This window comes from Durio zibethinus, chromosome 24 (genome assembly GCF_047325235.1).
Source record: "Durio zibethinus cultivar Kanyao isolate XHJ-2024 chromosome 24, ASM4732523v1, whole genome shotgun sequence".
In the NCBI taxonomy this organism is placed as follows: domain Eukaryota; kingdom Viridiplantae; phylum Streptophyta; class Magnoliopsida; order Malvales; family Malvaceae; genus Durio; species Durio zibethinus.
In genome coordinates, this window is record NC_143185.1 from 14,663,487 (window position 1) to 14,676,007 (window position 12,521).

The window sequence follows — 12,521 nt, forward strand, 5'->3', positions numbered from 1 at the left end:
ATGAATTCTATTTTTGAAACTTTCAAAAATATCTTTTTGCTTCAAAAGTTTGACAAAAGTATATTCACAATCACCATTCCTTATCCTTAGCTGGCATGAAGAAAAATGAATTCAAAAAATGATGCATGATATACAAGTCAAATTTTATTATTATTGAGAATGAGCCTAAATTTCATCCTATATTCAAGTCAGATTATGTAAAGTCATTCTTTTGCCTTAAAATTTTGGTGAAAGCATATTTGCAATTATCATTCTTTTTCACAGGCTCTTTTAAGCACACCATTATTTTTAAAAAGTGAAATGTAAATAGAGACATCCATTCATAGAAAATTCAATTCAAAAGAAGCTTTAATTCATTCCCAAAAGTTTCAAATCCATACATCATGAACTATCTGAAGATTAGGTCCATAAAATGTTAGACTTACTCTTACTTCCTCTTGGCTCGCCTAAAAAATCCAAAAAAAGTTGACTATGATTACTGGTGGCGACAATCTTTTGCTTTAAAAATTTTACTTTTTATTCATAATCCTGACCAATTTGACTATTGCCTACAACATTGCTTGCTATCATAGCATGGATCGATGAAAAATTCCTATAAACAACTGGCTTCTTTATAGTGTCAAAACCCAAATATTCGACTTTCATAAATCCCTATACCTTATATCTCAAAAACATGCAGTCTTCCAAAGAATGGCCTATAATGCCAAAATGGTATCCACATCAGGCATTAGGGTCTTACATTTTTGATAAGGTAGTTTGAGAGGTTCAATACGGATAGGGGCAAAAAGGTAGTTTTCTCGAAATAGTGTGTATAAATCTATATAGGACATGGGCATTAGGTCAATAGGGGTTCTTGCTTTGGTGTTAGTGGTACAAAGTTTTTCTATTCTATAGTTGGGTTGCTTTACTAAAAAAATAGTGGTATAGTTGGTGTCAAAGTGAATTGAGAAACTTTGGGTCAAAAATTAAGTTGAAAAGGTGGTGATGGGATAGCATGTTGCACAAGTAGTTGTGAAATGTGAGGTGGTGGATATGAATTTAGATGTAAAATTCTTGAAGGTTGCATAAAGTTTAGGGGCCTAATCCTAGACATTAGAAAAGAAGGTCGAAAGCAATAATAAAATGGACTTAATGTGAGTTTGGACTCGAGATAGTTGGTAAGGACTATTTAAAGCTTGGTGACTCCATCTTAGAAATTAGACTTTTGAGTTCAGTCATTTGTGTGGCCAATTCACCCATTCTTCTTTTGCACTTGTCTAAGCTTTGATCACTGCTCAAATCACCCAATGACTTAGTGTGCTTGGGAAAAGTGTTGAAACCAATAAGAGCCTATTGATCTTGATTTGATAGAATCGAAAGTGATGACAGTCCTTAAGGAGCAACAAGCTTAACCATACCATTATCTTTAACCATTTCTATCAATTGAGCAATTTGTTGTTTCATCTCCTAAAACTCGTGCCAAAATTCTTCTTCATTCAACTCCAATGTACTAATTTTTGCTTCCAATTGATCTCTCATTTTTGCTATTTTGTTCCCACCAAAACAAACATTTTATTCTATGACTTAGATTAAAAGTTCTATATTATTACCATTATTGAATGAATGCTACAAAATAATTTCTAACTTATATGGCACACAAAGCATGTTTATGAATATGACAATGATGCCTAAAGAATGTCATGAAACATCAAAATGCCTAAGATAATGAATTTTCATATGTACAAAGCCCTAAATGATAAAAATGTCATCATTCATGAATGTGTATGCAAGGAATATAATGTTATGTTGCAGGGATGATGGATATGAAATGCAATGCATGTTCTATAAAACCCTACCATTCATGAATCCATATGCATGAAATGCAATAACATACTTACATGAGTGATGAGATATATACTTACGACTAATGCCACCAACTTGTATGAAATGCATTGACTCGTCATATGCATGAGATATGTCTACATGAAATGCATGTATGTGTTATGTTGGCCTAACAAGGTTAACATTGTCTTAGGATATGTAATGAGATGGAATGCATCTACCATCTAATGAGACATACATAAAATGGAATGCATGTACTATCTATTGATGTGGATGAGATAGAATGCATGTATTATCTTATTATGATGTGCATAAGATAGCATGCATGTACTACCTATTAAGATGCCTAAAAAGTGATGAATGTACTATGTATTAAGATGCACAAGATGGGGATAAAAAATGATAAAAATCCTACCTATTATGATGTGATGCATATACTACCCTATTATTTCCATTTAAAAAATGATAAAAATGTATGAAAATGTGAAAGATGAAACAATATTCAAAGTTAAAATTCTCTTTTCTATTTTTTTTTTAGAAAAAAGAAAAATTCAAGAACACATTTTTTTTTTTTTTACATTGAATAACTAGGATTTGAAGGTTTTTCTCATTTTTCTTTAATTTTTTATTTGACTAATAAACAAAGAAATTAAAAAAAAAACTTTATTTTTTGAAAAATTGTTTTTTTTTTGTATGTTTGTTGGATAATGCTAAAACAAATTCTTCATTTTATTCTAAAATATTTTATAAAAATGCAAATTTTGGATAACCACCAAATGAATGAACTATATGTCAAAAGAAAATTTTTTTTCTTTTTTTCAAGAAAATGCTTTTCTTTTATTATCTTTTTTTTTTTCAAAATTTTAATTTTACCTGCCATTATTATCCTTAAATGCTTATTGTATTTGAGTGTCCTCATTTGGGTTATTTTTAAAAAAGTCAACATCGCTCCATCTAAGGTTGATCCTCTAAAGTTTAGTATATGTTGAGTAAGGATTTATACATTTAAAGGTTTTCAAATTGTCCCTTATTGGGGTGAACACAGAACTAGTAAGGCACCCTGATCTTCACTCATTATAGGCTATTAATGAAAATGGTTCAATTTGAGTGAGACTATTTTGCTTGCCATTGCGGAGGTTATCACCTCACAAGAGCATAAATACTCTATTCCCCCTAAAAGGGAAGGAGCTCGGGTATAGAGTTCATGCATAATATGGATGTGCCATGTGTGAATGAGGGAATATAACATTTAAAACCTAATCTTAAATGTTTTATAATCTATCAAGACTAATATAAAAACATAAAAAATAAGTGAATAAATAACATAATTAAAATGAAATGCATGTAAATTTTATTACTATTGTTATTTAAAGAAAACAAAATCAAAATCAAGAAAGTTAAAGTTAAATACTAATTAAAACCATTAAATCAAATTTAAGAATAACACATAATTAATTTTCTGGCCTGACTCTCTAAAAAAAATGATGTCTTCAATGAAATCGCTAAGCTATCATAACGGTTTTAGGGTCTACTAAATGAATTTGAAAACAAAAAAAAATCACCACCAATCTTTTTTGGCTAGGTGTGATTAGCTACCTATTAAAATTTATCCTTTTAATAAAATTTTAAAATTAATTAAAACTTTATCAAAAAGATAATTTTTTTGGTCTGCAAAAACATTTTGGGTTCGAGAGTCGGTTACACGTGGAGAAAGATTAGCACCCCCATGGCACCTATTTAAAATGGTACCAATTAATTATGTATTATCCTCTAATGTTGACAAAAAGATCTTAATTTTGATATTTAGAATTAATTTTCTTAAATTTTCTTTATTGTAAAAAAACACATATTGTTATTTTTAGTTGTTTACTTGAAAAATAAATAAGAACCTTTCATATTGAAAAAAATCCCTAAAATATTCAAATACTTTAGCAATATTAAAAGGAACTTTCTGACCTATGGATATCTTAAGAATCATTATTTGAAATTCTCAAAAATCCCATCATCGGTAGTTCATATTTATTTTCAAAATCAATGCATGAATAAAATAAGATAACTATAATTTAATCCTGAAAAAAAATTCATTTCTTATTCTATTTATTAAAATAGATGAGAAGTTTTTATTGAAAATTATTCAAAATGCTCTAATACGTTGGCGACATTTAGATAATTTTTTTTACCTTGAGATTCCTAAAAAGTCACTACTCGAACTTCTTTAGGATCTCATCCTTGAAATTTTTATTTATTTTTGTAATTGGTATTTAAAAAAATAACGCAAATGAATTAATTTGTTATGCTATTATATGAAAGTTCATTTTTACAAACGAAAAATAAACGAAAATGTTTTTGTATTAAGAACCATTCAAATATTCCAATTCTTTTACAATATTTTTAGAAAAATTCTCTCAACTAGGAAATTCTCAAAAATCACTACTTGGACTTCTCGGAGTCCCATCATCAAAATTTTTATTATTTTCTAATTTTTACTATTTCATATTATTATTATTTTATTATTATTACATTTTTTTAATTTACTACTAATTTTTTAACATTAATTTCCCTATCTTCTTTTTTTTAGATATTTATTATAGGTATTTGAAATATTAAGATGCATCAATAAATAGTTAAAATAACCTAAAAAATAAAAATTTAAGAAAATTAAGAAAGTTACTAAAAACCGGTTGGTCAATAGTCCAAGTGTGGTTCAGACTGGTTTTCAATGGTTTAAACGATTCAACAAGCGATTCAAAGGGTTTTGGCCAATTCAGAGGTGGTCTAGTCAAATTGATTAAATGCTACTAGAAAGGCAGATCAAGTGCATGAATCCTTGGTCGAGTACTTGGGTTATGTGCGAATCTCCTTAACTGAAATGATGTCATTTTTTTCCTTTCTCCCTTTACTATAAAACTCAAAATTCTTTATTTATTTTATTTCATAGCTTTTCCTAAAAAAAAAAAAACTTTACTCTTCTCAAACAAACCAAAAGGTCGGCCAAGCTTCAATGCCAAAGTCCAGAACCTGGTAATTAACCGTCATCATCGTCATTTTCTCCATTGTCGACCACCACTCGCCAATGCCAAAATTAGCCCAAAATTCACCCGAATGAAGCCTTCACCTTCCTCTTTTTTTTTCTCAACCTTGATTTTTCAAAATCAATCTAGATATTCTTAGATTTTTCATTCAAGATCATGGCCTCAAACCTTAAAAGCCATCTCTTTCACTGGCCATAAACCCCTAACCTTTAGTATGCCTTTGTTTTACTCACATTCTTCATTTCCTCTAAAAACTAGGCTAAAAACTTATTCAACCTGAAAGTTTTTCCTTTTTTTTTGTATTTTTTATAGTTTTTTTTTGTATTTTGGCTTTGTGGCTCTAGGTTCTCTTACCTCGAGGACGGATTGTGGCTATTTTTTTTTTTGTGATTGTTGAGTTTGGTAGTGGGTACTTGTTTTTTCTCTTTTTTTTTTTTTTTTGGTGCGTGTTTTGGTCGACGGTGATGGGGTTTTGGGAATGGTTAAAGGGCTATGCTTTAGGATGGTGTCGAATAGTTGTGGTGGATATTGGTTGTGACAGTTAATTTAGTGGGGTTTGGTTGGGGCTCGGTTATGAGTTGGCAAAGGTGTGGGCAAGGGCGAGTGGGCTTGGTCTTCAATAATGGGCAAAATTGTTAGTTGGGACTGTTAGTTTTTGTAGTAAAGAATTGGGTGCTGAAACTTGGTGTGTAAGATGGGCAAGGGTACAAGCCGGGATTGGTAATGCTCAGAAGATAGCTTTTAGGGGTTGGAGTTGGTGCGACTGGTTTGATTGGTGCTGCTAAGGTCTGTACTGAGGTGAGTGAAGGCTAGGTGAGAGAATTTTTTGGTGTTGGCCAATGGCTTAGGTGGTCCTCACAAGGGTTGATGCAAGTAAGGTCTGTTTAGGTGTTAGGAGTGTCTAACCTGGTGCTTGCAAGGCGTTGGTGAAATGTATGCTCTTGGGATTTCCCCTTCTAGTTCTTCCGAGTTGCTAGTGTCCATTGGTTTTTAATTTGGCCATTTGTAAGCAGTCTAAAATTTTTCAAATGCAGAGTAGTGGGGCTGGGACTGGGCAAATTTGAGTTGTTATGACAACAACCTACCCCTAGTGCAGTGGCTGCCAGCCACTCCCATTTGTCTATTTTCTTTTTATTTTTTTTATTATTCAATTTTAATTACTTAATAAAGAAATAAAAAGGAAATTGGGATTAAATTTAATCTAGGCCAAAAATTGGAGCTTAAGGTTAAAAAAATTTATTTGGGCACCTATTAGGCCATCAAGCCGAAGTGACTGAATTTTAACTTGACATTGAGCCGAATTGGACTTTAGGATTTGAACTTTAAATCGAACTAGATTTTAATTCATATAAATGATTAAAAAATAATTAATTCGAGGTAAGTCCAAAACACATTAATTCAATTATTGCATTCAAATTAGTCCAAATTAAATTATTTGAACCAAATGTAAAAGTCGAACAAAAGTTGAATCTATCCGAATTAAACTAGGTTGCACTCAAATTATGCAAATTGATTCGAAAATGATTAATCCCAGATGAACCTTAACGAGCTTAATTTAATTAAATCCAATTAAGTTAGCGCAAATTGAAATGTTAAAATCAAATATAAAAGTTGAACAAATTCGAGTTGGGCTAAAAAAAATTGGGTGTCTACATAAAATAAAGAAAATTAGAAAAATAAAAATAAAAAATAAAAAATACCAAAAATGACCAGTCAAACAGGTTAATGGTTTGAAAGGGTAGTTCGACTGGTATGAAGCAATTTTTTTGATAGTTTTGCTTGGTTTTTAGCTATTTATCCCGATTTGAAGTGATTTAACTTGTAGTTCAGTTAGATCGATCTAAATTTCAACTAAGGTGGGTTAGACGCATGGGTTTTCGAGTGGGTCGGTTTGAGGCATGGATCCTCTTCTTTCAAAATGACATTGTTTTGAACTTTATTTAAGCTATAAAATAATTTTTTTTAAATTCATTTCAACCCTTTTTACACAAAAAAAAGTTTTCTACCTTGAAAAACCAAGCGGCTAATCCTTCCAAGCCAACCCAGATTTTGGCTGATGCACTACCACACCATCCACTGTTCACAATCGTCAACCGCCATTCAAAAAATCTCAAAAATTCCTAAAATGTTCTTTTTAGCCTCTTGGTTCCCAATCTAAACCTCGAATCTAAAAAAATGACCTCTAACAATCTAGATCCACTTTAAATTTTTTGGCCAAGCTTTTTCTTTTTGTTGATTTTGGCTTCTTTGATGGCCTCAATCTCTTGATATGTTGTTCCTTCTCCCTAGATCTCCCTCTTACCTAAGTTTGAAGCCCTTGAAACTCCTAAGTCCAAAACCTTAAGCTATTTGGATTTTTGTGTTTTTGTTATTGTTGTTGTTTTATTTTTTTTACTATGGTTTCCCTCGGGGATGTTGATGATAGGCTAGTTTACTTTTTTTTTTTTTTAGCTGTTGACAAGGGCCTGGTTCAATTTCTTTTTGGCTATCATAATGGCTTGAGTGCTAGATAATATGGATTTAGGTTAGTGGTGTTTAGGTTAATGGTTGATAAGGATGGATGAATTGGTAATGCTGTTGTAAGGGTGAATTAAGGTGGCAATAAGCTTGTGATGTTAGGTTGAATCAATGATGACAGTAGATTAGACACTAGTTCTTTTTAGACTTTTCTTGAATCTCCCTTATTTGCCTACAAATGGCTCTTTTATAAAGCCAATCTAGGATGAAATTCCTTATTTTTCCTAGGACAAAAATTCTTAAATTCTATGGAGTTGGAAGAGTGAGTGGTGGCAATGTCAGGGGAGTCTAGAGATGGGTGGGTGGTGGTAGTGTTGAAGGATGGTGAATAAGGGGTTGATGGCAGTGTCTAGGGATGGTGGATGGAATAAACATTGAATGCTTGTGTCCTATAATGTTCAAAAAAAATGGAACAACAATAGAAGAGGAAGGAAAAAAATTCTTTGATTTGATTTTTATTTTTTTCATTTTTTTTAAATTTTTTATTTCTATAACTAAAATGAAATTAAAACATAAAAATGGGATTATGTTTTTGGGCTTAAAATTTCATTGGGCCTTCAAGCCCAAATAGCTTCCGTAATGGACTTTCAAACCTAAATCATTTTAACAAAATTTGAAACTAGATTTGGTTGCAATTCAACCCATTTAGTGATCTAATTAAAATAAAAAATTTAATCAAACGGCAATTAATTCAAGCATTCAAATAGGTTGAACCAGGTGAAACCTAAATTGTCTAAAAGTTTGTTTTGATTCAATTTTTAAACAATTTAGGTTTCATTTTACAAAAGAAGCCATAGGTTGAACTAAGTGAAATGTAAATTGTCTACGATGTTTTGAGTCAATTTTTACCTTTGTTTTTCATTTTACAAAAAAAGCCGTAGGTTGAGGATTAGAGAATGGATTGTAAGCATTTGAATTTAAATCTTAGATTCACTAAATGCTAACTTTTAAATATAATTTTATAAATCAACTAAATTAAATTTCGTATTCATCTTTTAGTCCTTGTTTTGTTTGTCTCTTATATTTTTCTATTTTTGGTCTACAACTATTCCTATTTTACTTTTTAAATGGTAATTCTCTTTTGACAAGTTTAAATGGTATCAATGTAGGATTTACTGTTATATAAGCTGTCTAGCATTTTACTTGAGATCACAAAATTTGGAGCGATTCTTTCTAATCACATAGTGAAAGTAAAATATTAAAAGCTATTAAAAATGTTACGCAAAAATTATTTTTATTAAGGATTTATATTTGATGCATTATCAGTATATAAATTTTATATATTATCAGTGAATAAGATGATGTCATCTCATTAATAAAATAAATTCGATGATGATATCTCATTAATAAGTAAATCCTTTTAAAAATATTAATTTTTATATATTTATTTTAAGAACTGATGTTTACTTGTTAATAAGATGATATCATCTAATTTAATGATAGCGTATAAATCTATACTTCGATAGTATATCACATATAAACTCTTTTATTAATCTGAAACCATCAATAAAGTATTTTAATGGAGGCAACCATACAAAAACATAATTTTTTATTTACCTGAATTGGGCTTCACAAGCATTTTTGATTCTCACATAAACACTTACACAAAGCAACGGTCAATATAAATAAGACACGCAGTCTCAGCCTCATAACCTGTTAGTCTTTTAGTCTCTTCCAAAGAACCTAATCATACTAAAACTCTAGAAACCCACAAAAAAATAACTTTTAATAAAATATTAACTGTTTTTAATTCCAATACTTTCCAATTTTAATTATTTCTAGAATAAAATGCATTCTTTTCATTTGGAAAATGTTGTAATATTAGAATGAAAAAAAGAATTAAAATTTAATTTTATTGACTCATATAATCATTTTTAATAAATAACATTTAATAAGTATTAAGCAATATTTAATACGTACGATATTCAAATCTTAACAAGCTTCTATAAAAAAAAATCACTTCTATTTATAGATATGCATTCGTCCAATGTGGTCTCCATCCCAAAGGGATATCTTAGCAAAAGAAATATAAACTAAAATAATTCCAAAAGTAACTTAGTGTAGACGATCCATCCGAGCAGCAGGCTGAGGCTTGGAAATGGGTTTTTGCCTGTTTAGTTCATTCACGATCTGCAGTTTCCCCGGACAGTCACAATGGAAACGCATCTCAAATAATGGGTCAAGGTTCAATTGGCCGTTGCACGTTTTGTCAGCCTTCCGGTGTGAAGCTACAAGCAAAGCTTCTGGTGAAGCCGACATCGTTAGACGATCTGCTAATTATCACCCATCTATTTGGGACTATGATTATGTTCAGTCACTTAGAAGCGACTATCTGAAGGTATATATGATTTTTTTAGTGCTTTGCAGATGGCACCGACTTTTCGCCTTTTTTCATATAATTGTTAGTAATACTAAATTTTGATCGCAAGCTAAGAAAAACTTATTGTGCCCTGTGCGTATAGGGTGAATCATACAAGGAACGAGAAAGCAAACTGATTGGAGAAGTGAGGATGATACTTGAAAATGTGGGGGATCATTTGGAGAAACTTGAGCTTATTGATACCTTACAAAGACTTGGGTTGTCCTACCACTTTGAAGATGAAATAAAGAAAACTTTGGACAATATAAGTACCGATCGCAGCGGTGTTGAATGTAAGAAAGACAATTTATATGCTACAGCACTTGAATTTAGACTGCTAAGACAACAAGGGTATGATGTGAATCAAGGTACAAAGAAAGATTCAAAATTGGATGTTTTAATTTACAACTAATTTCATTATAATTAATAGCCAATTTTTTTTCATCTACCAGCTGTTTTCACTAGTTTCTTGGACGAGGTTGGAAACATTAAAGCAAGCCTTTCTCAGGATTGCAAGGGATTGCTTAACCTGTATGAGGCTTCGTACCTCTTAGTAGAAGGTGAAACAATGCTGGAGAATGCAAGAGATTTAGTAGCTAAACATCTCAAGAAATGTCTGAAGCAGAAAAATGATCCTTATCTTTCCATGCTCTCGGACCATGCCTTGGAGCTTCCTCTACATTGGAGGATGTCAAGGTTGGAAGCCAGATGGTTCATAGATGTGTACGAGAAAAAAAAGGACAAAATTCCCATTATTTTAGAGCTTGCTATATTGGATTACAACATCGTCCAAGCTATGTACCTGGAAGATCTAAGATATTGTTCACAGTAAGTGTGTATACTGCATAGTAGTTCGAAATTTACTCACATATTCCCATCGCCTGCTAATCTGTCTATAATAAGTACTCCATATGGATAGTTTTGAACTAATTGATTTAGGCTATTGACTTCTATTGTATATTTAGATGGTGGAAGGATCTTGACCTTGGCGAAAGGTTGAGCTTTGCTAGAGATAGGCTGATGGAGAACTTCTTATGGAGTGTGGGAGCGATAATTGCTCCTGACTCCGGAAAAGGTAGAAGAATTCTGACGAAGGTCAATTCGTTTATAACAGTTTTAGATGATGTTTATGATGTTTATGGCACCTTAGGTGAGTTGGAGCTCTTCACCGATGCTGTTGAGAGGTATGTAATTCTGCTGGGATCTGATTTAGTTGATGTTGATATTTCTTATGAATGTTTAATCATTGATATGCTGTAATTTCAGATGGGATATCAATGCAATACAAAGCCTTCCCAACTATATGAAGATATGTTTCCATGCTCTTCATAATTCCATAAATGAAATGGCTTTTGACATTCTCAAGGAACAAGGAATAGATGTCATTCCCTTTCTCAAGAAACTGGTAGTAAAACCAATTTGTAGATTTTTTTTCCTTATATTCTTTTCCTTTTCTTTATGAACTCTAGTTTCTGTTACTCATGGTTTAATTATAAATGTTCAGTGGGCAAATCTTTTTAAAGCTTATTTGTTGGAGGCAAAATGGTATTACAGTGGACACACGCCAACCCTACAAGAATACATCGACAATGCTTGGATTTCAATATCGGCTTCAGTAATTCTTGGTCATTCCTATTTGGTAACTGATCATATAACCAAGGAGGGATTGCAAAGCTTCGAGGAATGTTATACAAATATAATCTGTTGGTCATCCATAATTGTACGATTAACAGACGATTTAGGAACATCATCGGTAAACAATATATATACTAATCATGACATCCTTAATTATGAAGATTAATCTATATATATAGTTGTAAACTTGAAATTTCCACTTTCTCATAATGAAATGCTTGCCTCTTGGATTTTTTTTTTTTTTTTTGACTAGTATGAGATAGAAAGAGGTGATGTTCCTAAATCAATCCAATGTTACATGCACGAAAGTGGAGCATCCGAAGACAAAGCTCGTGAGCACATAAGGAAGTTGATTGGCGCGACATGGAAAAAGATGAATAAAGATCGAATTGCTAAATCTCCTTTCTCGCAGATGTTTATTGAAATTGCTATGAACCTCGCAAGGATGTCCCACTGCATGTACCAGAATGGCGATGGTCATGCTATTGAAGATGGCGAGACCAAGGATAAAGTGTTATCATTATTTGTTCACCCAGTTCCTGAACCAAAATGATCAAGAAAATCGGAATACTTTTCCGAACTAAAACTAGTACTTTTCTAGCTTGTCTTTCAGTATGTTGTGGCACATCACTTATGGCCTTATTGTACCTGGTACTGGGACTCATACTCTTGTTACAGTGTGTTGTTATATCAAGTATCTGCTATTTCTCCCTTGTTTCTCCTCTTTCTGACCTCTGTTTCTTTTTTTTTTTTTTTCTCATCTCACACAAGGTTTGTTCTTCAACTCCAATCTTCCTGCATTTGATGTTTGCTTCCTTTCCTACATTCCCCTGTTGTTTGCTGGAAATTCCCAGCATCAGGTGATGTATGAGAAAAAAATAACAAAAATGTGATGTATGAGAAAAAAGATAACAAGAATGCATAACTTGTCTACAAAATGGCACGTCATTTTTTATTTACGATTTTTTAAAATATATATTTGAATTAAAAGAAGCCATAAAAATAAAAACTAACTATTCCACAAAAAATATTGAAAATTTTCCTAAATTCAAAATTTTAATAGAATTAAGATGCCAAAAGTGTAATTAATTCTTAGTTAAAAAGCATTAATTGTACCATATTGCATAACTTTTATAATAAATGCGTGCAAGAAAATT

General features: G+C 31.5%; 1 protein-coding gene across 2 annotated transcripts; it reads left to right on the forward strand.

Annotated features, from left to right (window-relative positions):
- The first annotated feature begins 9,330 nt into the window (after positions 1 to 9,330).
- Positions 9,331 to 12,277, forward strand: LOC111316094 (terpene synthase 10-like). Of its 2 annotated transcripts, XM_089753746.1 has the most exons (8): positions 9,331 to 9,708; positions 9,833 to 10,097; positions 10,182 to 10,557; positions 10,695 to 10,804; positions 10,880 to 10,913; positions 10,996 to 11,134; positions 11,234 to 11,482; positions 11,618 to 12,277. In XM_089753746.1, exons 1-8 carry the CDS (start codon positions 9,469 to 9,471, stop codon positions 11,915 to 11,917), a joined length of 1,713 nt encoding a protein of 570 aa, XP_089609872.1. In that variant the 5' UTR covers positions 9,331 to 9,468; the 3' UTR covers positions 11,918 to 12,277. The 2 variants fall into 2 exon arrangements, with proteins under 2 accessions (XP_089609872.1, XP_022773843.2); XM_022918108.2 differs by having other exon boundaries at positions 9,332 to 9,708; positions 10,695 to 10,913.
- The last annotated feature ends 244 nt before the right edge of the window (positions 12,278 to 12,521 follow it).